Source organism: Antedon mediterranea, chromosome 4 (genome assembly GCF_964355755.1).
Source record: "Antedon mediterranea chromosome 4, ecAntMedi1.1, whole genome shotgun sequence".
Classification (NCBI taxonomy): domain Eukaryota; kingdom Metazoa; phylum Echinodermata; class Crinoidea; order Comatulida; family Antedonidae; genus Antedon; species Antedon mediterranea.
Genome location: NC_092673.1, coordinates 21,451,600 through 21,476,557, shown reverse-complemented (window position 1 = coordinate 21,476,557; position 24,958 = coordinate 21,451,600). Strand labels below are relative to the sequence as shown.

General features: G+C 32.0%; 1 protein-coding gene across 3 annotated transcripts; it reads right to left on the bottom strand.

The window, feature by feature from the left end:
• Nucleotides 1-942: 942 nt before the first annotated feature.
• Nucleotides 943-24,390, bottom strand: LOC140046881 (beta-TrCP-like). Of its 3 annotated transcripts, none has more exons than XR_011844876.1 (13): nt 24,092-24,390; nt 22,297-22,510; nt 20,698-20,884; nt 19,184-19,277; nt 14,451-14,588; nt 13,311-13,429; nt 9,359-9,464; nt 8,722-8,865; nt 6,872-6,990; nt 5,588-5,698; nt 5,419-5,497; nt 1,873-4,941; nt 943-1,839 (listed from the first exon to the last, which is right to left on the bottom strand). XR_011844876.1 is itself a non-coding variant. In XM_072091624.1 (12 exons), exons 1-12 carry the CDS (start codon nt 24,146-24,148, stop codon nt 4,783-4,785), a joined length of 1,527 nt encoding a protein of 508 aa, XP_071947725.1. In that variant the 5' UTR covers nt 24,149-24,390; the 3' UTR covers nt 943-4,782. The 3 variants fall into 3 exon arrangements, 1 of the variants encoding a protein (XP_071947725.1); XR_011844877.1 differs by having other exon boundaries at nt 2,224-4,941; XM_072091624.1 differs by having other exon boundaries at nt 943-4,941.
• Between the last annotated feature and the right edge of the window lie 568 nt (nt 24,391-24,958).

Here is a 24,958-nt window from a genome sequence, read left to right as displayed (position 1 = left end):
CTTCAATTTGCATTCAAAACACAGTATCGGAAGTACAGGGTTAAAAGGTCAAACTGGGCGACGCCATTTCACAGCATGGAGCAGCGCCCCCTCCAAACTAGGAAGTCAATTACTCTACCCCCCTAGAGTATTAGCAGATCCCCTCTATGATTTTGACTTTCTAATTTGATGCGGGCGCCCTACTCCTCGTAACTCCTCAGTCAATTACTCTATCCCCCCTAGAGCATTAGCGGATCCCCTCTATGATTTTGACTTTCTAATTTGATGCGGGCGCCCTACTCCATGGCTCACAATGGCGCCACCCATAGCTCTATTCTATCCCACAATGCCTTTCGAAATTGTTACGCGCTTCGGACGAACAGGAGATTCTTGTGTTATAAGTTCTTTGGTAGTAGCAGCACTTTCAAAATGAGCTGTTAAACATTGTGTTTTAAAAATTAGCCAATCATCTTGCATCGTGTTGTGATTGGTTGATTTTTACAAATGACGTAACTTAAAGGTGGTGGTGTTTTCATATTCAACTTCAGATTTTTTTTTAACGCATTATAAAAAATTATCCACACCCCCGGACCCACCAACTGGTTTGCACTTTTGTTTTCATTTTCTGAGAATTCAGCATATAATTGAACTGTTCTGAAAAAATGTGACTGTAAAGCTCTGTCTACAAACTAGTTTGACCAAGGCAATCAATATTGCCTTGGTGTGTGACATCGGGTGTGACAATGTGATGTTTAATTTGTCACATCACACGGCGACTGTCTTAGTATATCTAGAGAGTCCTGTGATGTTATTGTATCTCATGGTTTGTTCTATTGTATGTAGTTCTCTGTGATGACAGCAGATGTATATAATCTTCAATTCACAACCGATTTTATTATATCCGAGTGGATATAAAATTGTTAAAACTATTCCATTCAATAAAAATATTCAAATTTTAGTGACAAAAGACTTGTATTGTGTACAATTTTATTGATAAAAACTTGTAAGCTTATGAGTAAATATACAGTACAGTACAGACAAAAAAAAAGTTACATTAAATGAATTCCATGGATACCCAACAAGAATAATGTTGAATAACCGAAGAATGTACATGCATGGTCTCTGTATATGCTATAGTACATTTGTAACTGTGCTTAAATGTACAATGTGGTATTAACATAAGTGGTATATCCACGAGTTGTCAAAAAATGGAGAATGTTTTTTACAGAGTATCACCAAGCCCACAACCAAGAGACCAGCAAGCAGTAGAAGTATAACTAACCCACCTTGTGGTGATCTTTGCCCTAAAAAAATGACTACAAACCAGTGGGTGTATTCACTAATTACACCTGGAATTTTTTCATTTTTAGGGTGTTTTCCAGTGTAAATATGGCCACTATTATTATTCCCCATGGGGCTACACATATGAACAAGGATGTTTTCTGGAAATGGCACTTAACATAGCGATAAATCATGACTTTATTATTCCAATGAAAATTTGAATCCTGTTCAACAAACAAAAACAAATTTAAATCCCATTTCGTGGTAACTCCAATAAGTACAATACAATTTAATCTGTAACTAAAAAAGCTCTTACCAAATCCAAGTTCTTATGCTCAAAACTAATTGTACTCTACTCCTTTTTCTTAAATATGTTGATTTCGGTGAAAATGTAGCAAAAGGCGGATTTATTTACACGGAATAGGAAAACAACGAAATACAACGTTCAAGATTTTTATAGAAAAGGAAAATCAGATTTTCCTACATTCAAATATTTAATAATTTACAAAATGTATAAGCCATGTTGAGAGTAAGTACCTTGACAAACCAAGTATCATCTTGATACTATCTTAATAGAATCTTGATACTATCTTGATAGAATCTTGATACTACCTTGATAGAATCTTGATACTATCTTGATAGAATCTTGATACTACCTTGATAGAATCTTGATACTACCTTGATAGAATCTTGATAGAATCTTGATACTATCTTGATACTACCTTGATAGAATCTTGATACTATCTTGATAGAATCTTGATAGAATCTTGATACTATCTTGATAGAATCTTGATACTACCTTGATAGAATCTTGATACAGTACTATCTTGATAGAATCTTGATACTATCTAAATAGAATCTTGATACTATCTTGATAGAATCTTGATACTACCTTGATAGAATCTTGATACAGTACTATCTTGATAGAATCTTGATACTATCTTGATAGAATCTTGATACTACCTTGATAGAATCTTGATACTATCTTGATAGAATCTTGATACTATCTTGATAGAATCTTGATGACTATGGTAACATTTTGATTAACAATCATGTAAAACCAAACATTTTTAAAAATGAACATAAATTTCATGTTGTACAGTAAAAACTCCCACAACCCCTGTCCACATTATCAAACATTATGTGACAAAAAATGTGATGTGCCCAATGGACATGATAATGTCATATCAGTACCATATTTAGGCATGGCACTACCATATTTCGGCACATCACACCTTTTTTGTCAAACTAGTTTGGTAGTGTAGATTAAGACACAATCTCAAAGATGAACTAAAAAAAACCCAAAACATAGAAGTATTATACATAACTAGAGAGCCAACTAGGTGATGATGAGATGATGCCGATGGGGAAAGAGACACCTTGAAATAATCAGCGTATCTGTTCAAACATAGTACAATAGTAAATACAAAAAAGTTTTAATAAAATTAATTTTAAAATAGTTCATAGCATATACTTGAATTGATAGGTCAACGTAGTGTGGTGACTGAGGAGTGGGTACAGCTTGACCACCAGTTTATTGATTATGCTGGAGTTGACTCTTATAGTTGTATAATACCTCTGTATAAACTTTATATTGCCGGGAAAGGATGTCCGTTTACAGGGAGAGTTAACTGTACAATTAAACATAAGACAAACATTAACCACTGCTGTATGTATTCATGTTTCTTGCAGTTTAAACTTTTCTTTCCACAAGAGCTTTGCAAATATTTTGTGTGAGTGAAAATCAGACACACTTTAAGATCAGATTCTTAAAAAAAAAAAGAAGTTTCAGTACAGTTTACGAAATCGACATATCTAGGGAACTATATTATGTCTTAACAATACTGTAATAATAAATGCTTAAAATCATAGATATATTAATATATCTATGTTCAAACATATGTTATGTTCACTTTTTGAAAGAACACATTGGCTATTTATAGAATTGAATGTTCATTAGTAAATTTAAATATGCATAAATATTTCAATCTGTGTATACCCATAATCAAACCAACTAATTTAAGGAAAAATGTCAAAAGTATTCTAATGCAGTTACTACATTTATTTTATTGTATGTAAATAATGTATGATTTTTATTATCATTCTGTTTTAGTAGTAGTCTGCAATAAACAGTGTTTATGATTACCTAAACAAAGCCTTTGAATAAACACGTTAAAGATGTAATTTATTTTTATAACTGTTAGAACACATCGTTTTTATGAATGTGTGCTGCTGAACAAAATGCAGTTGCTGCATTAGAATAATTCTGACATTGTCCCTAACCCAATACTTGTTCAGAAAACATCTTATAATGTGGTTTACATAACAACTGAAAATAACGGTCAGTGGCGTAGTAGCTATGAGTGCTCACTGCCCAGAGGAAAAAACAGGCGTTAACATATGTCGAAAATGGCTAAAAAGGCCCGAGGCCTCCAGCGTTGCAGGGCCACATAGGGTTCCTAAACCAGGGGCCTCAGGCCTTTGCGTTACGCCACTGATAACAGTGTGTTCATTTCAGTATTTGTAAACTGTCAGTGTTTGGTATTCACTATACAATATCCTACTTCACTTCTATTTACTCTACAAAATTTATAAACATTCTTTTCATGAACTGTTCGTTTTACTTATGAAAAGGTTGAACAGGAAAATAATGGGTGCAACCCGAGTTCATCTCGCAGTTTTTTTGGTTATTTTAAATGGAAATAGTCTCCGAGTAAAACTTGGGTTACTCTCCCTAAAAAGGGTATAGAATACAGGTTTTATATAGGTAAATTTAATTCGTTCAAATAAAAGTGCACACTGATGCGGATCCATAGTATAGGGCCAGTTTATTATAATTATGTAACATGTGCCTGAACGAATCTGTGTCAGGCCTAAACTGTAATTTTTTTTCAACTACTGACAACTGGTGAAATTCAATAATTAATAAGACACACAAAAGTATAGACTACTTCTTCAATAGGCATATTATTTGTTTTGGCATAGAAAAGGTAGATTATAGGGCTTGAATGCATACTGTGTAGGCCTAGCTAAGCAGAAAACATCAATAAGCATTTTGTTGACATAGTACAGCTAGAACAGGTGGCCTAGGTTAGAGTTTACTCTAGACTATAGGCCTAAAATTGCCAACTATGTTATTTCTAGAGATAGGAAAAATAAATACTAGTTGAATCAACTTGTTGACTATACGGGCAGAGACAAAGAGTATACAGACTTTATAATTTTATGAATTGCAATGCTAGTTAAACTTAATTAATTGGTCATGATTTAAGATGCAAAATAGCACTATTCTTAATAAATTTAGAGAATGGTTTTATTGTAAGTTGATGATAAGAAGATGTTTTCATTGCTGCATACTAAACGTTCTTCTATTTGCATATAAAGATAAGACATGGTAAATTGGTTTTAACAATGCCTCAAGTCTATCATATGTCACATTGTTTTAAACGCTTGAAATTATGAACAACTCTTTTCAAAATAGCATAATGTGCATTTCAATCAATTGAAAATTAGTCCAAATTCTTATCTACCAACGTAAGTGTATGTACCAGCAACAGGCAGTGCTGGGTTCTCTTGCAGGGGTGCATCAAGAAAATCCCAAATTAAAATGGTATCGTCATGTGAACTGCTTACTATCTGAAACTCATCAAACTGAAGACGAAACACTCGGCCAGTATGCTCCTGTGAAATCACATTAAAACATTTTCTGTTAATAATAATAATAATACTGTGGTATTGGCACAGTAATTAGTCCTATAATTTAAAGACAATTTATAGGTCCATGATTAAACCACTGTACCAGCTACCAAAAACTGTTGAATACCAAAAACTGTTGAATACCAAAATGGTTGAATACCAAAATGGTTAAATACCAAATGGTTGAATATCAAAATTAGTTGAATATTCAAAACCGTTATATACCAAAATGGTTGAATACCAAAATGGTTAAATACCAGGAAACTGTTGAAAACTATTGTTGAATACCAAAATGGTTTAACACCAAAATGATTTAACACCAAAATGTTTTAATACACAATTGTTGAATACCAAAATTGTTAAATACCACAACGGTTTAATACAAAATTGTTGAATACCAAAATACCAGAATGGTTGAATACCAAATGGTTAAATACCAAAATGGTTGAAAACTAAACTTACCACTAATGTTCTAAGACACAAGGTACCCGTTGGTGCTCTTGGGTCCAGTGCAGCCTGTAGGTCCCATACTTTTATTTTTCTGTTAAAAAAAAAAGATGTATGTTAATACTACAGTTCTATTGTGTTAGTTCCAGTACAATTTAGAAAAAAAAAAGCATTTGTTTCTTACCCGTCATATGCACCACTGACAATTCTTTTGTTATCAAATCGAATACATCGAACAAGTTCCTCATGTCCCTCAAGTACTCTAAGACAGGCACCACACTCAATATCCCATAGCCTGAAAGAAAGAAATAGAGCATATAAATACATATTATATAACACCTAAATAAATTCCTGTCATTTGATTGGACGAATGTGGGTCACATGGCGTGCAATAGTACGCACTATTCAACGATCGTTAAATAGTACTTTTTTTTTTTCTTTTTTTTTTTATTTAGATGTTATATAAAACAAATAATGAATGTTTTGTATTCGTGTAATGGTACAAATAATGGCACTTGGTGAATGATGAAAGGTTATATCAACTCGGCTTTGCCTCGTTGATATAACCTTTCATCATTCACCTCGTGCCATTATTTGTACCATTGCACTCATAAACATTCATTATTTGTATATTAATACATGCAATCAAGTACTGGTATACAGTTACATTGACAGTATATTATTTGAAGAATTAGTTCTAACTTTATTTCTGAATTTTTTCATTTTACTGTCTGCACTACATAATGTTTAAAGTGACCTGTTCCTGTAATTTGCTATGGCATTATGAAATTTTTACTATTATATGAAATGATACTACATTAATAAAGTTGATAGGAGTAGATTTTATGTAGTGATGACAACATGATTAATGACAGGATATGATGTAACTTTCTCTTTTAAAGCCCCCACTCCATACACTTTCCCCACTCCATACACTTTCCCCACTCTATAATTCCATACACCTTTTTGTAAAATAATGCATATATATTACTTTAAAAACATTAAACCGTACGAGCAGTAACGTATGAACGTCACAAGCTAGCTTTAGGCCTAGTCTAGTTGCTGCATTAATTGTCTTTCTGTTTTTGCCAGAATCCAATAATACAATATACCAATATAATTAGGGAAACCCAATTTGTTTGTATTTTCGCTGAAAAGTTACAATTCCTCCATTTGTTTTGAACTTCACAATTGATCGAAAGTGATTGAATAACAAAAAAAACCCCCCGAAAATATAGATGGATTGTAGCAGGCCGCTTAAATTATTAGAATTAACTTAATTTTCACTGTTAAACGTTTAAAGACAAAAACATTTTTACATTAAATGTAGTTTGTGACCTTAAATTAGATCTAAAAATGTAGGGAATATGGGTTTAACAATTTTCATTTGCCACATTTAAAGATAAACTTTTACCCTTTTAATTTGTTTCAAGTTAAATTTGTTATGCAACATATAAAGGAATGTTACCTTATTGTATTATCTGATGAACCACTGACAACCAGTCGATCACGATACTGTAAACAAGCTATACCACGTCGATGACCATTTAATGTGCGGACAAACTCGCATGTTGATGTGCTCCATACCTGAAAAAATATGTTTATTTTAATTTATAACTTATTTTGAAATATTTGGAGATATATTGTCCCCCTGAAAAAATTATTCCTAAACATTTTTTGTTGAATATGCCATTTTAATGTCACACAATAGTTATCCACTTTGACCAAAAATTGGATCGACAAGAAATTGATTTACCCAAAAAATCTAATTTAAAGCTAAAAATACTCGATTTTTCTTTCAGACAATGAGTTTTTGGTTAAAATAAACCAGTTTTTTGTCTTTTTATAAGTGAAATAATGATTTTTTTTGTTTTTTTTTAAGTGAATAACTTGATTAAAACTGCAAAATAGTATTTAAAGTCTGATTTTATTAATCTTTATTTTTCATGTTTTTGGGGAACAATACAATAATTATACTAGTAAATGAATATTCTTTCTATAAAATGATTTTGTAGAGTATTGTATCTAGTCTAGATACATCTATTTATGAATCTCGTTAACCACTCTTCCACCAGATATTACACACAGAAATGCTTTTGACATTTTAATATTGATTTTCATGTCTAATGAGAAGATTCAAGCCAAGTGAATCATGCTCCTGGATAACACTAACATCAAATTCATCAATAAAATATTATTGTGTTTCTGGTGTAACCATAGAAAATCGTTTAAGCCTTATAGCCATTTAACTATTAAGTACAATAACTGTATCTTTACGTTATAACTATTAACATACATAAATAATCTTTTGGTTAATTCATATACATCATTGACTATCTCTTTTCGGATCAATTTGTATTGCCAGTGATTGCTGGTAAAACTGTATATAGTGTTGTTACCATTCTGTAGTATGCAATTATAAAATTTCGTCCATAAAATAATGAAATAATAAACATACTAAAGGTATGACTTAGTTATCCTAATCACCTAGTCACTTGAAATATGAACACAGTATTAGCTACAAAAGGTCAGCCTATACTGCAATAACTAGCCAGCACACTTTTCTTGCACTTAACAGGCAAGTAACACAAGATTGCGTTGACATTAATCAATTATATAAATAGCTGTGCAAAATGATTCTTTTATGGCATTTGAACTAAGTACATGTTTATGAACTAACAAGGTACAGGTAGTCCTTAAGTTGCTGATAAATATCAAACCTTGTGTTTTTCTTTGCCATACAGTACAAACTGAATGACTGAACACTCCTCAAGTTTCTGAGAATCTCAAACATGTATTTTTTTTGCCAAACTATAAACAGTACACACTGAATGAATCTAAACCCAATTTTTCTTTTCCCTATTATAGCATCTAATAAATGAATGACTGGACACTAATCAGGTTTCTGAGAAATGTTTAATGTGCATAATTAAGTCTCATCTTTATGCATGTATTCATTATTTAAAGGAAATTGTGGTAATTATTGACATTTTGCCAAACTGTACTGAATACTTAAATGTATGAAACAGTTTCGAGTTACACCAGCAGAGAACACATTACTGTAGGCCTATCCGACTGATATGTTTTGAGGAGACCTAGCTCTTTAGTACTCCTTGCTGTTTAAACACATGCAGTGTGAGTAGATCTTTTGTGAGTAGCTTGAGGAGTTCATAAATGACCAGTCGATTACTGGTCTGGTATGTTTTCAGTACTGTTTCGGTACATGATGGGCAAAATTATTTTGATATTTCTGTAATTTGTAGAAGTATAACAACTCCACTTCACTAGCATCAGTAGAATTCCCTAATAGCTGTTTACCTTAATGGTTCTGTCCCCTGATGCTGAAACTATATATTTATCATCAAAGTCCACCACATTGACAGCAGCACGGTGACCAACTAACACTCGTCGCAGGCTGATATCTGTTGGCGATGTCATGTCCCATACTGCAATGGATCGATCCTGGGTAGATACAAGAAACAATGAAAATTCTAAGGATTTTATATTTAAAAATAATAAATAAAAACTACAAATAATTATTTAAGCATTAGAATTTTTTTTTCATACGCATCCAACAGGGAGTAACTTGGATTGCCTCATAGTCATTGAATGTTGTCATTCAATGTAATTTGAACATCCACTACACCTTTTAAAATCCTATTAGGTATATTAAAGTTGTTAAATCACAGGTTAGTCAACTCTGGGATACTAATCCCAGGTGTTGACATATGTACTGTTTTTATATGGATTTTTTTTATTGGTATTCACATCTGGATCAAAAACGCCCACCAAGTCGTGTACAGAGGGTATGCGGAGGTGGCTGACCAGCTTTGATTGTGTATCAAAATAATTGTCACGTTTTGTATCCCCTTTCGTTTACCGTCCGTCCAGATGAGAAAGCTCCCTATTGTATTGTAGTAGAAGGCGATGGTTTAAAAAAATATGAAAAACTAACCTTTGAACATGTGACCATCATTCCATTACTAAATCTAAGATGAAGAACTGCTTCACAATGATGTATCAAGGTGTTCATCATCTCTCCTGTCTCAACATCCCACACCCTAAAAAAAACAAAAACACACACAACAATTATATATAGTACTACAGTACCTGTCATTATAACCAAACAATTCCTACATCAATGAATTCAGTTTCTTAAAAATACAGGTAGCCAAATTCTCTTCATCATTCTTTATTCATAAAAACATTTATTTATATTAATGGTGCACAGAAAATAACAATAACAAATTAAATAAGGAAGAAATATACAATTATTAGAGGATTTTACAAGAAGTAAAACTCATGTAAAAACCTTGTTCAAAAAAAAAAAATATATATATATAATAGATACAGGATGACTTGAAAACAGTACTTCAGAAACACTCGGCCCATGACAGGGATAAATGGCACAAAATAGTAGAATGCACTATGTCCAACACCGATGAAGCCTGACAGGTAGCCATTTTTTAGAAAGTTGAAAAATAAAAATGAATTTCTTCCCTTTTTTCTCTCCTTCCTTGTTTGTATACATTTAAACCATGGGTTAGTAGACAGTACACAAAAATTGAAAACAGTGAGCAGTAGTAGTGTTAATTTTTTATGAAAAACACTTTAAAGTTCAATAATGCATGGATACTGTAGCGAAAACACATATATATAAATGGCTTTGACTATTATCTCCCTTGGTGTGCTAAATTTATACTTTCTATGAAATTCAGCTTCATTCAAAACTAGGACACATGAAATATATTGTTCGAGGTTTTATGTACTTTACTACTAATAACATTGTAGTTATTAATAAATAATACCATTGTATACATTACATTTGTTTATATCTATGATCAAAATGTAATTAAGAACAGGTTCCTGATGTTTACATTTATACTTACTAAACCTTGATTAACGATTAGATTGAATTGTTAACTTGGATAGTTAATTAATGGACAGTAATTTTTTTAGGCATTATACTTCAATATATAATTAACTGAGTATAAATGGGATCATTAGTGCTATTATTAAAGTATTTACAAATTCATATAATTTCATAACATAGCATGTATGTGATTAATTGAGTATAAATAATTAGATTTTATATCTCTGGGATCATTAGTAAAGTGTATTATTAGTGCTATTATTAAAGTATTTACAAATTCATATTAATTTCATAATATACTAATAATAGCATGTATGTGATTAATAAGTAATGTAATTAAATTTGTTCACATACAAAATAATTGAGTGGCACAGTATAATGTTTAATTCAATAATCAACATACTATGATGACCTCTAACCTATTTCTTTAAGTAGCTACATATTAAATAATGTGAGTAATGGTTGGATGTGAGCATACTTATGACATCACTTCCTTTTCATGATGTCTGATGGTGACTATGTTATAAACATAATTGGCCAATTCTTAATGTTGTATTAATATTCTTCACTATACTTTGGGAAATCAAGACAAATTTACAACAAAACAATTAACATAACATGCAATGTATAAACACTGTTTATAATTAGTTAATTCCAATCAAGTAACTAATTTCACATCAGTAATCTATTAATTAAATTGAATCAATACATCCTATAAGAGAACATTTATAGGAGGGAGAAGAGGCAAATGATTCATGCTCCTAATTAATGTTTTTCCTTTTGGCTCTTCCACTTTCTTATCATACACCCGACATCTATTTCATACATACACAAAATAATTTTTATACAATTACAATTACAATAGCTGATCCGCTTTGTGTGCCCTAATAATCAATGAATAACTAAATCTCACTGATAATGATTAAAATCCACTTGAAAAAGGCTAAATTTAAATAATCTAATGAATACATGTACAGTATATGCATATTTATTATTGTACGCTAAAGAACCAAATGACAAACCTCATTTCGATATATAGTAAAAAGAGAGAGTTTCTTACATAGTAAATATTAGGACACTTATTATATAACCGCTTGCTAAACAGTCATGTAGTGTGTGTGTAGTGTGTAAATTAACAACATGTCAACATCGTACGTTAAGATTTATATAGTTAGTAACTTGCACAACCAAATAAAGTCTATTTTAGGATTGAGTATTCAGTGCTATAGTTGTAAACATTTGGGGGTAATTCTCTTAAATTTTTATTTTCAAAACAATTTTTACAAACAAAACAATTCTCAGTAACATTATATTATACAGTAATGCAAACATTTTGAACTGGACATGCCATTTCCACATGTAAAGCCCTGTCTACACTATCAAACTAGTTTGACAAAAAAGTGTGATGTGCTCAAATATGGTAGTGATACGCCCAAATATGGTAGTAATATGACATAATCATGTCCATATATGAACACATCACATTTTGTTGTCACATACAGTTTGATAGTGTAGACAGAGCTGAACATTTTTAATGTGACATATTCTTTCCTATTCTACTACAACGAATTTTATCATCATTCATTCTAAAATATAGTCTTAGAAATCCACCAGGCACTAAAATTTAATAATAAAACTCTAGTGTGATGCAGTTTTCCTGCTTTATTGGAGTATAAAGATACAGATCCAGAAAGGCTTACATCACTTTTTATACAGCTGTATAAGTAGCCTGTTTAGTGTTACGTAGCAGAGATTTACTGCAGTTTCGCTGTTGGTCTTTTTGTATAAAAAATGAAGTACAGTACTTGGAGTATACCTTCATTATAAATTTGGTTAACGTTGTCATAAACACAATAGGGAGGTTTCGCAACCATAGGAATACGATAACGAAAACGGATACGTCACACATTTGTGAAACTTTTGAGCTGATCCCCATTTCATATTCGTGAGGCGTATTCGTGTTTTGACGAATATCACCAGTCATATTCGTAACTACAAAACGAGTATAGTTTTTGATCTATTTTGCACATTTTGCATTTGAATCAGGAATGATTCATGATTATAATATAATTATAGATTTATTGAAAGTAATTTACTAAAGTAATTTACTAAAATGCCAAGTCAATTTTGATAAATAGCAGTTTTTAAAGTCCTCACTCGCTTTGATGTTACGCTAGGCCTAGGCAGCCAAGCACCAAGCAACACGTACCTGCGCTTCGCTCAAATTTACCGCAGTCATATTTTGGACGCGCCTCAATATTTCGTTGCCATGCGAAACAGATTTTTTTATGGCTTACGAAAACGAATACGTGTGCGTGACGTATCCGTTTTCGTTATCGTATTCGTATGATTGCGAAACCTCTCTATTATCTTCAATACTATTGCCATTTTCTGAATAAATTATACTGAATGAGTTCCACGTCTTTTGTTAATATGCAGGAGAAATACGTAAAAAAAGTCCAGGTCTTCAATTATGCATACAGATTTCAAATGGATTTAAAATTGTCTCTTTTGAAATTAGAATAATTTTGTGTGGCTTATGTATGTGAATATAACGTGTTTGAAATTGATTCATAATACTCGTTATTGAAGAAGTAAAACATTCAATTCAATAAATTAAATTTTTCTCAAAAAATATTATTATATGATAAAAGGTTAAAGAAAAAGATTTTAAATTTAACCACCTTTAAAAAAAATAACATAACAATACTAATACTTATAATAATATTATTTATTAGTTACACTCCTTCAAAACGGAGGAACACTCTTGTAACAAAAGGTTCGACCTATACAAAATGTTTACAAAAATGTAGTCATACAGTAGTTAGAGTACTTTACTGTACTAACATAATGAAATAACAACATTTAAAATCCAGCCACAATAAAATTACAAAACAATCAAATTCGTTCAATTAAAATTTGTAAAGAATAATTTAAAAAAAAAGCTATTTACAAACAAATGAGATTTAAAAGCTTGAATAATATTCCACAAAAATTGAAATTGTTATTGTGGCTCATTAGTGTATTCTCTTACCTTACGGTTGAGTCACTTGAACCTGTAATGATGACCTTATCATCATATTGCAGACACAGCACTGAACCAGTATGCCCTGTTAGTACTTGAGTACATTGTAATGTATTTCTATCCCAAATCTATTGATAAAATAAATTAAGAAAGAAATTCATAATTAAATATTTTATCATCTGAGAAGACATATTGTACATAATATGCAAAGATTTGAGTTCATATCAGGGAAAAATTTCATTTGAAAATTTTGTTTAGCAAAATTGCTAATCAAACTGATTTTTTAGAAACATAGTTTTGTATTGTATTTTTTACTACACAATTGTAGAAATGTGTAGCAAAAAGGTTGTTTTGTATAGTTTTTTGCTATGCTACATTGGAGAAATTATTCCCTGCATATACAATGTTGTTTTACACTGTAGCAAATCTTTATTTGGAATTTGATTTCAGATTCTAAAACTTGTTTATGTTTCTTGTTAATTCAAATGATCTATACCTAATCCAGTCGTAATCTTCTCAACATTCATAAATGTAAATATTGAATTTCTATGTCATTACACTAACTATTTTCCCTGTGGGCTAGTAGTACACAGAATTACTCGCACCAACGACATATACGTTTACCTTTGGGCCTAGCTTCATTATACATTGATGTTGTTACATTGTACTGTAGACACCAAACATGGTCTACCATGGATAGATATTGCAAATACAATTATTACTCGCGCCAATGTTCATTACTCAAGGAGGCTACTGTATATTTTTATCAGTTTTTTTTTTGAATATTCACATGCGGAATATTAAAGCTCTGTCTACACTATCAAACTAGTTTGACAAAAAAAGTGTGATGTCACATGACCAAATATGATAGTGATGAGCTTAAATATGGTAGTGATATGACATCATCATGTCTACAGTGTATATAGGTACATCACATATTTTTGTCACATAAATGAATGGCATGGAGGGCAAACAAGGAACAGCACTGACTTATGATAGGTTCATTACGACAAGAAGATGAACACTTGAAACATGAAGAGCTTTAATAACTTCCTGTCACAGAATCACATGAGATGATACATTAAATATTTACAATATTAGATTTATAGAACATTGATAATTAACATCACTCAATCTTGATGTGCTTACCTTGATTGTGTTATCTCTTAAGCCACTAACAATGCGTGTTTCATCATACTGTAGACAATATACACCTTTACTATTCTCACTCTGACATTGGATCCTATGTAGACCATGGTATCCACATCTCCAATTGTTTTCAATTAACTATAAAAAAAACATGTATTATATTATCATGGAACGAGATACCAGAAAATATTAAACATGACTCTAAAATTATATTTATACGGAAATTAAAGCAATTCTTACTTTAGTTATATAATTATTTATTTTATTTATCTTATTTATGAAAAAGTGTAGTAATATTTAAATTTTAAAATATATAAATGGGATTGTTTTAACTTATTAAGTTTTTATTATTTGTAGGCCTGAAAGAAATTATTGCCCATAGTTGTAAAAATTTAGTTAAGTATAATTTATGTAAAAGGGGCTGGACTTGATTAGTGTTTACACTATTTTCTAGCTCCTTCCTTATGTTTTAAAATTTAATATTATTTATCATTAAAAAACATTGGAAAATAAAGTTGAAGTTGAAGTTGAAAGTATTATACACACAATATACCAAAAACTCACTTGAGATATAATTGTTTTTAATTCATTTGTTATACCAAGGCCATAGTGAGAGGTTAAAAACAGATGAGACAAGATGGTTTAAACATACAAACATGTAAAAATTGTATTTACAACCAAATTTGTGAATTTTAGTGTTTCTACAGTAGACTGTGGCCTTAAAGACTGTATAATTATTAATATAAAATATAACGATCTGAGCTGGGGAATTGGCGTGGGTGAGAAAATTGAAAATTTCAGACGAGGAAATCTGCCTCATGCTGGATACGGCCATGTTAATACACAGTATTGTTTTAAACTCTGTGAAATGTGTTTTTGTCTTCGAGAACAGAGAATTAAAAACCAAGATTATCGAGGATGAAGTTAATAATACTTGAAGATTTAAGAGTTTTGGCAGCGACTTCCTTGATATAATCCAGAGTGATGAAGAGTAGTGTCTTGATTCTATAGCAACCCTAATGATAAATTGCACACTTTTATCCTTAATAATCAACATTATTTATTTATTTTCAGTCATATTCCTCATTAGTTTTTGCGGTGGTTTTTTCAAATGATTTTAAAGGACGTGTCAACTTAATGTAATTTACTAACTATCCTTAAAAAAAATCTGAACAGCAGAAATGTTAACCTTAAAACACTTGGTGACATAGGGTCTGTTTCTGCTGAAAAAATCAAAATAATCGATTTTTTCCAGTCACCGCAAACCACAAAAATAATCGCGTTGCAATTGAAAATTGCTACGACTTTAATCGGTTATTCAGGTAATCGGTTTTTAAAATCATGTCATCATTCCCCCACAGCGCAGTTCAAGTTATGAAAGGCCGATGAGAGTTGGTTTGTTTACATCCTATCGCTGCCTAAAACTCTCACATGTAGACCTACGATTAAAAATTACTCTTACGTAAAGCTATATTATTTGTAAAATAAACATCTAGGCCTACTACCGTACCACATACAACAGAATAATGATGTTATATTAATAAGGACACGTCGGCAAAAAAAGTTTGTTTCGCCGTTCGTTGGTTCTACCTTCGGCCTGCTAGGCCTAGAGGCTATATATTTCTACCGAAACAAGTCAACAGACAACAGGCCTAACAAATGACATGTAAAACATCGTTAGCCTGAACTGGTGGTATGTAACGGGTGTACTTGTAACACAGAATCCCGGAGTCTCTCGGTATAATTCTCCCCCACAAAATAATAAAAATAAAATGTTTAACATTTGATTGTTATTCGGTCTACCCTACATCGCGATCGTGGTTTTGCTGATTGTCGTCGATATCGCGCAAATAAACAGCATGCTTTGTGACGTGAATAAGTTTGTCATACTCTAGAGGTCAAAGTGAGGTCAATAATCGCAATTTGTGTTGCAGCTCAAAACTGCTCCGCAATAATCGGTTAAAACAAGAAATAATCGATTAAAACACGCAATGGATTGAGTGTTTTTAATCGGTTATTTTTAATCGGTTATTTTATTTTGCGCCGTTTCTGCTGCCCAAAAATAATCGATTAAAAAAATAAACGGTTAATAATCGATTATTTCTGCTCAGCAGAAACAGGCCCATAGAGTTAAGAGATGTACAGCTAAAAACCGTAAGCGATGGTATGACCTCTATTAAAGGTTTCTTTTAACCTTCGTGTCGGACAGCCGATTCGCTCTTGCCTATAATGTTAATATTAACCCATTTTCTGCCCTCCCAGGTAACATTACAACAACTGCACTGTGTCTATTTAATATTGTATGTCTGTTTATGATTGTTTTCATCAGTAGGTAATAAAATTGAATTGAAAATTGAGATAAGTAAATAAGTAAGTAAATTAATTGTCATTTGTAAAATATATAAAAACCGTTTACATTGAAATGAATTGAACGATTACAGCTAACAACAAATAAATAGAACTTAAACTACAGTATATGGTGAAGCTATCCCCCGCCGGACACCATCCCGGTATTTCTATAACTGGTTTCAGGGTTCGTAAAAAACTAAACCCCGCCAGAGACCATTCTGGTATTTCAAGGTTTCGGGGAATTACAAACTTAGGTAAATAGGTAGATAGAGTGGGATAGATAGATATAAAGCATCTTCACTGATAATATACTTTACTGTATTTTAGGAATGTCATACAGTACAGAAAGAAAATACTGCAACTTTACCTACGAAGTAGCTTCGTAGATAGAACGTAGGCTACGTTGTTGGCTTCGTAGGTTCCATTGTTTGGCTTCGTAACCTCAATAAACAACTTTCAATGAGCTACGTTCTGAACTTCGTAGGGAGTTCGTAACCTAAATAAACAACCCTACGATGTTCTTAGTGAAGTAAGGTGTGAAATTAATGTGTTAAATTTAATTGGCGGAGGACAAAGTTGTAAATTAATAAAAAATAAATAATATTTTTTAATCGTAATATTTTCCTTCGTGCGTGTTTACCTACTCAACGGCGAATATAAATATAAATTTCCCACTATGTATAATAAGAGAGACACGATCCAACACAGGTGAACCGCAACGAACAGGCCAACATAAACATAATATAGCGAACGTCCCATCCAGAAACGATGCAGAGAAAAAAAGATCGTAAACAATTCATTCTAAATATAGCATCAGGACGTTCAATCGGTCGCTCAAAAAGACTGCCGACAGAAGACCGTAATTAATACAGACCTAGTTTTTTTTTGGTCACATGGCATGAAACGCGATACTCTCTGCTTACCGCAATCTCTCACATGTTTTTTTTACTCAGTACGAGCTCTACGAGAGGGTGGCTACCGTCTAACGACGATAAAACAGTAATTAAGATCGTGTACCTGGATTTTGTGTCACATGACATGAAACATAATACTCTCTCTAAACTGCTCAGCTCACATGTTTTTCCCCTCCAAATTCTGGTTGGGCCTTTTTCTTTATACATGTTGTAATCATTTTAAAAGGCCTATTTATGTATGTTAAATCTTAATATGGGATATATATTTATTTTGCATATATTTTGTTGGTGTCCTAGCCTAGGTGTCGTTGTTTTTATAATTCGCGAACCCAACAAGGTAGAAATAAATTAAATAATTTATAGTGTAGGCCGCCGAAACAGGCTAGGCCTAGCCTCGACTCTCTCTACGTGAGCTGAAGTCCACCGGCCCGATGTCGTTTCGTCGGCGGATTTCCGTCCAAATTAGGATAACCGATGCGTAGGGCGGCTACAAAAATTGACCTACTAATCTTTGTAGGATTTTAATTAGCAAACAATACATTGTTTGTTTGCATTGTCCATGCTTCTACGAACCACCCTACGATCGAGGCGTAGCCTAGATTTCATAACAATACATCGTAGGCTACGAACAATACATCGTAGGTAGGAGAGAACAATACATCGTAGGCTACGAACAATACATCGTAGGAGAGAACAATACATCGTAGGCTACAAACAATACATCGTAGGCTACAAACAATACATCGTAGGAGAGAACAATGACCTACGTTCTACCTACGATCTACCTACGAAAGCCTACGCGTAGATACGAAGCAGTAATTTCTTTCTGTACTGTAGTTCACCATTTTACTCCAATTTAAAAAATGATATACAAGAGTATTTAAATTAATGACTTGATTGGGACAGGTAATCGTATTTATTAACATTGGGGATAAAAAGGAAATTGTATAACATGAATAATCATTTTGTAATTTACTAAATGAACAAGAATCATGAATAAATATTCTGTTATTTAATCAATTTTGACAAAGGCGTGGCATCCTGACAAGCCATTTCTAATTATCCCCAATTTATAAATCAATTTATAAAACGTGAACTGCACTAACAGAGAAATTATAAAGATTATTCCTTATACAAAAGCCACATTTCGGTTCAGGAGTGTAAAGCTCTGTCTACAGTATCAAACTAGTTATGCCTAAATATGGTAGTGATATGCCTAAATATGGTAGTGATATTCCTAAATTTGGTAGTGATATGACATCATCATGTTCATATGTGGGCACATCACATTTTTTGGTCGGCATAAAGTTTGATACTATAGACAAGGCTTTACAGTAGATGAATGTGCATTGATCACACAAGCAAAAAGGTGTATAATACGTATAATATATAATAATAATAATATAATATAATAATAAGCCTAGACCACCTTACATTCTAAAACGAAAGTGGGAAAAGGTGGTGACTTACCTCAATATTGCCTATAATTTTGGGATAAAGTGTACGAAAGAATGAATTCGGTTTTGGAGTTTCTCCATGCTTTCCTTTGAACAAATATGCACACCTGAAAAAAAAACCATTATTGATTACTTACAGTACATTGAAATGTAATGAATTTTATATTTACAATACAGTAAATAATTATTTTAATGTTGCATGAATTTCCTAAAGTGTGTGTGTTTCCATTTAAATGAAAACACATTTTTCCATTTCTGTTATATGAAAATACTGTACAAATCCTGATTAAACTACGTACTGTAAATGGAATCAACATGTCATGCCCACAGCATGATCCTGATTCATATCCTAAATCTAAATGTGAAAGTATACTCTCCTAAAAGCAGACATTTATCGTAAGGACCAAAACGTCCCAAACTCACTTTAAAGACGCAAGGTTTCTACCCAAAGCGACTTAGGCTAAATAAGGTATTCTTAATAGGTTTAGGAAAAATGCAAAATACATTTTTTTAACTGTAACTTTAAGCAATTGTTGGTTTTATTGTTACAAGAAATGTTTTGGCCTTCCAAAAAATTTACAAAGTGCTATTCAGTGATCCCCAAAAGTCAACCCATATACGTCGTCTTGGGACAGTAAATTACCCACGTATGGGATATAGGCCACGTGTATTGAGAGTAGTTGTCTGTACTACTGTACTGCATGACTATACCTTTTTTCCTTCTATGGTACCATAGGAGCAAAAATAACTCTTGTGGGGGCTATATTACATAAATCCAGCCATTTTAAAATTAACAGTAAGCTTCTACCAGGGATTTCTTGGGATAGGTACTGTATGCCTACTCTATTTAATTATATGGAACTTAAGATGGCCGTCAGTTTGTAATTGGAGGTAATTAGAAGACAACTCATGATGCTGAATAAAGATAAACTAACGACCAAATCACAGCACAACTTAACGAGATGGATCAGCTGGCCAGTAAAATTGTTAATTACATTTGCAAAAACCAGCATTGAAAATCTAAAGGTAAACATATAGCTGTATGGTAGCAACTGTTGCTAAGAAAAAAAGAAACTTAGTAGACCATGGAAATCACATCAAATTCTCAAATTTTTATTGTACAATCTATATCCTCATTCAGGTTTCATGTAAATGTTGAATGAATGAATACATTGTTTGAAAGTTCATGGGGTTCAGAATTTCATTTTATCCATAAATTGACTGGTACAGTAGACTTAAAAGCAACAAATCATGGCTAATATTAACACTTGAAATTACTGTAAGCTTGGTTCAGATGTTGATAGCAAAATTGATTGCGTCAAAACAGGATAATATCAATCTAGTATCTGCCTTTCCTCTGTTGATTGAAGGTGGGCACTGAACGAGAGAAGCCCTTGATCAATGTGCTTTAAACAGTCCTGGCTTCGTTTGTATCAAACCGGTAGTGGCGGTACAGTAATGATCACTTTTGGTTTCGATTGAATTAAATAAAAATAAAATAAAAATTTTTGTATATTATAATCTTACCATCCTTTTCTTTCCGACAAACCCCTCCACAGGGTATCTGTCCGCACCATTCGTTCTATTAATTTTTTCCATAGCATGCCATCTGAGATTACACGGTACCATTCCTTGCAAACTAATTCTGCGGCGCATAATGACTTGGCGTCAAGGTACGATAAGATGCTTTCTGCTATATGATCTAAGCCTTTCTCTGTAATACAATGCAATAGTTCAGCAAACATGATACATTAAGATCTGTTTGTAATAGTCTTACTGTATATCTGTAACAATAACCTAATGTTTGTATTATCAATAGTCATAATACAAAATGCAATGTGACAGGATACATTTATCTTGCATAAAAACATTTAAAGATATATTGCCTTTTTATTATTCACTTTGACCAAAAACTGGATCAAAAAGAAACTATTTTCTTTAAAAAACTTAAAGCCAAAAATATTTAATATATGATATATTTAATATTAATCATTTCTTTTGTTTGTTTTTTTTAAATAAGTAAAATATTTATTTTTGTTGATTTTTTTTTCTACAGAAGTGAATAGCTATTAAAACTGCAAAATGGCCTATTCAAAATCTGATTTATTTTATACATCTTTAATAAAATCCCATTTTAAAAATATACAATTCTTGGCTTTAGTTAAATTTGGTGTAAATTTATAAAAATGTAAAAAAAAAAATTGTCATGAACACAATATATTGTACAGCCAGTGGATAGAATCATATTGAACTTTATTCATAGGGACTCTCTCTACCGCCAAACCTGCATTCGCTGCCCCAAGATTCCCATCAAAATGGGTCTCATTGTGTAAGTATACCAACAAATATGAATTAGATAATGAAATTGCTAAATTCTTTTCTTCACAACAAACTACATCTATCTCATATCTGCCGAATTAAACATAAACCATAAAAAAAAAATTATTTAATTAAAAACATTATGGATACAGTAACCTTGAATATCATTCAAGTTATCACTATGATGTGTGCCTACTGTATATTGCATACAATTACTAATAGAAAGCATCAAATTATAATAATTTTCTAGGAAATCTCTCAGTTAAGAATGTTACACACATTTACCTACCACCTTGTGCACTTTTGATAAGTTCACAAAATATACGGCCATGACCAATTATTAAACTTTTTTCTCAGAACTTATGGATGGTATTGGTAATAATTAACTACTGTAGATGTAGAATTTGATTCGTCAAAATGACAAATTATAGAAGATCTTATCTGATTTAATTAAAATAAAAGAGATAATCAGTACAGAAAAATCTTACTGTAACAGTATGTTATCAGCACAAATACAACAGTATTGTGTATGTTAAAATATGAGCATGGAAAGTTGATGTGTATGCCACTCTATTACCTGAAGCATTGTACTGTACAAATAATTAATCAATGTAAATGGGAGAATAACTTGTGACTTGCAGCCCACTGGGCTGAATTGCGCACAGGTGTGGATACATCCACACCCTTCTACTCCTCTAAGGGTCCTTTCGTGTCGAGTGCTGCCACAAAACGGCACCCGTTCGTCTGTCCACAATAAAATATTTAACACACAATTTGGTTGAGGAAATATTAATAAGAAATACTTACTTGGTAATGCGGTGATGAAATCTCTTTGTAACATAGGCTTTAAATAGGAATTAATTTGTCCATGTTGATGGTGACACATGCGTGTGATTAGATGTTCTACAAATTCTAATTGTTCTGTTTCGTTCCATTGTTCAAAATATTTTAGGCACTTGTCTTTTTCTTCATTAAATTCCGGTGTGTTTTCCTTTAGTTTTGAAACGGGCCTTATACTTGTCTAAAATAACAAATAAATAGTTCATTTTATTATGTCAATCTATATACAGGTATTTTGAAGGATGCAGATACTTGGAGAGCTAGCTGTACAGATTTTTAATCGTGAAGAAAACAGGTTGGTGTTGATAACTATTATTACTTTATTATAATGTTGAGGCCTTATACTTGTCTAAAATAAACAAATAGTAAATTTGATTATGTAAATTTCTATAATATCATTTGAAGGCTGCGGATACTGGGAGGGCTGGCTGTTAGTACAGATTATTATCAAGAGGAAAACAAGTTGGTGTTGATAACTATTGTTACTGTATACTGTAGGAAACAGCTGTTTACCAGATTTATGAATATATTTGGCATTTTATGTAGTCAAAATCACAGTAAAAATTGCATTTTATTTCAACTACTAAACCTTATCAGATTTCCTACACAACCTAGTACAGTTGGTCATTGACCTGACAGAGTATAAATATGGCTTTTTAAAGGTCATGTTTGATGAATGTAGTTCATTTCCAGCCTATAGAGTAATGTGTATAAATGTACTACTGTACCTGTATACACTATGTGTCTAGCCTCTAGAGTATCTACGTTCATATTTTGTTTGTTTTTTAAACGATAATACAACATAAAAACATATTTTTGTATGTCATCAATATTAGCATACTGTACTTGTTTAAATGTAAATATATCTGTAAACAAGAAAGATTATGGTATGTCAACCATGAGTAGCTAGTTGAAGCGATGTGCCGAGAGTTTGCATAATGTAAAATATTTAAAGGTTATCTAAAGTCCCAGCCCGCACCAAAACTTGGAGAGGTGCTGTATGAGAACAAATGCGTAATTCCTCCACCCTGGCCTACGATTATTTAATGAAGGGAATTTCTCATCAGGTCACAAATCCTTCAACAAAAAACTGAAAACAAAACGTCCATACTGTAGGCTTAAAGTCTGCTACACACTAGGACAATAACGATCAACAGTAAAAGAAAAACATACATTTTTTTGAAATACATTCATTCTAGAATAATGATAACTGTTTTTCCTCCCTTTTTGATAAAAATATTATATTTTTTAATTCAATCAAATAACGTCATGATCAATAAGAACAATAAAATCATTGTATTGTATTTAATATATTGTCACCATATACTGGTCTTCACAAAATCATGTCATTTGATTAGACGTGTCAAAATATTATTTATTTTCATCAAAGGCAGCATAAATGGTTATCAATAGGCTATAGTAGAGTAGGCCTAATAGCACTATGTACTGTGTAGGCATTACATTCATTGGCATCCATTCATTCCTTCTCTTCTCCATTCATGATGATGTTTTGCTTGGCTACTTTTTTGTTGGATTGGTTGTATAAATATCAAATAATGAATATGAATCAAAACCTACAAGTTATTTATGTAAGCCTGTCTATTTTGTAAAGAACACTAGGCCTAGGATTTATATAATAAATGATAAAATTGGGCTAGGCCTATGTTTTGTCAACAACATCCATCTTATAACACTTAAAAAAACAACAACCGATCCTGTCCTAGCAAAAATAATGGACAACTCGTACCATGCCAATACTCACCATTCCATCAGGAAGTTCTTGCATACTCTCATCTTCAATGTCCGCTAAACTAATCATTTTAATATAAAATATTGTACAATAGTCTATAAATTCAAATTGTTACACTCCTAGATAAGTATACGTTTTGGATGACACTTTTATCGAGAATAATAAACTGGTATTTCCTCTAGATCTACGGCTTCTATTTAGGGGTAAACACTTCTTCGTCGAGACATTCACACACAGAAATGTCGGCAAAAAGATGACAAAGTAAATTGATTGCTGCTGTTGGTTTTTTGCCGTGACTAAATGAAGTGCGCCACCAATTAAGTTATGACTCTTTCAATTCTTTCGACCGGATCTCCCACCACCCAATTTTTTAACAATACAAAAAAGCTAGTATTTTAATAAAACCACCCCCGGAAAATCGAAAAAGAATGCTACGTTGTATTGTAGGATGTGCTTTTGGATATCATATACAGTATAGATTGAAATTTGGATATTTTCCTTCTCGAATCATCATACAATTCATCAAACAATTTTTTACTAAGCAATAATCTTATTTACTATTTTAACATATGTGTGTTAAGTTTGCTTCATACATAGAGTATTTATTGTATAAATCAAAGAGCTGCATAGGCAGGATATAGAAAAAAATCAAAATCAAATGAGGTAAAACTGCCTCAATATTAGTTTATTTTTACGACATGTTATCCTTTGTTACAATTCTCTTCCCCTGATGATGGGCTATGCCAGAAACATGTCGTAAAAATAAACTTATATTGAGGCAGTTTTAACTTATTTGATTTTGAGTATTTATTGTATCGGTTTTCTGTATTTTCATACCACCTTTAAGTGGCAACTGTCGTTGCTGTTGGTTTTTGATGA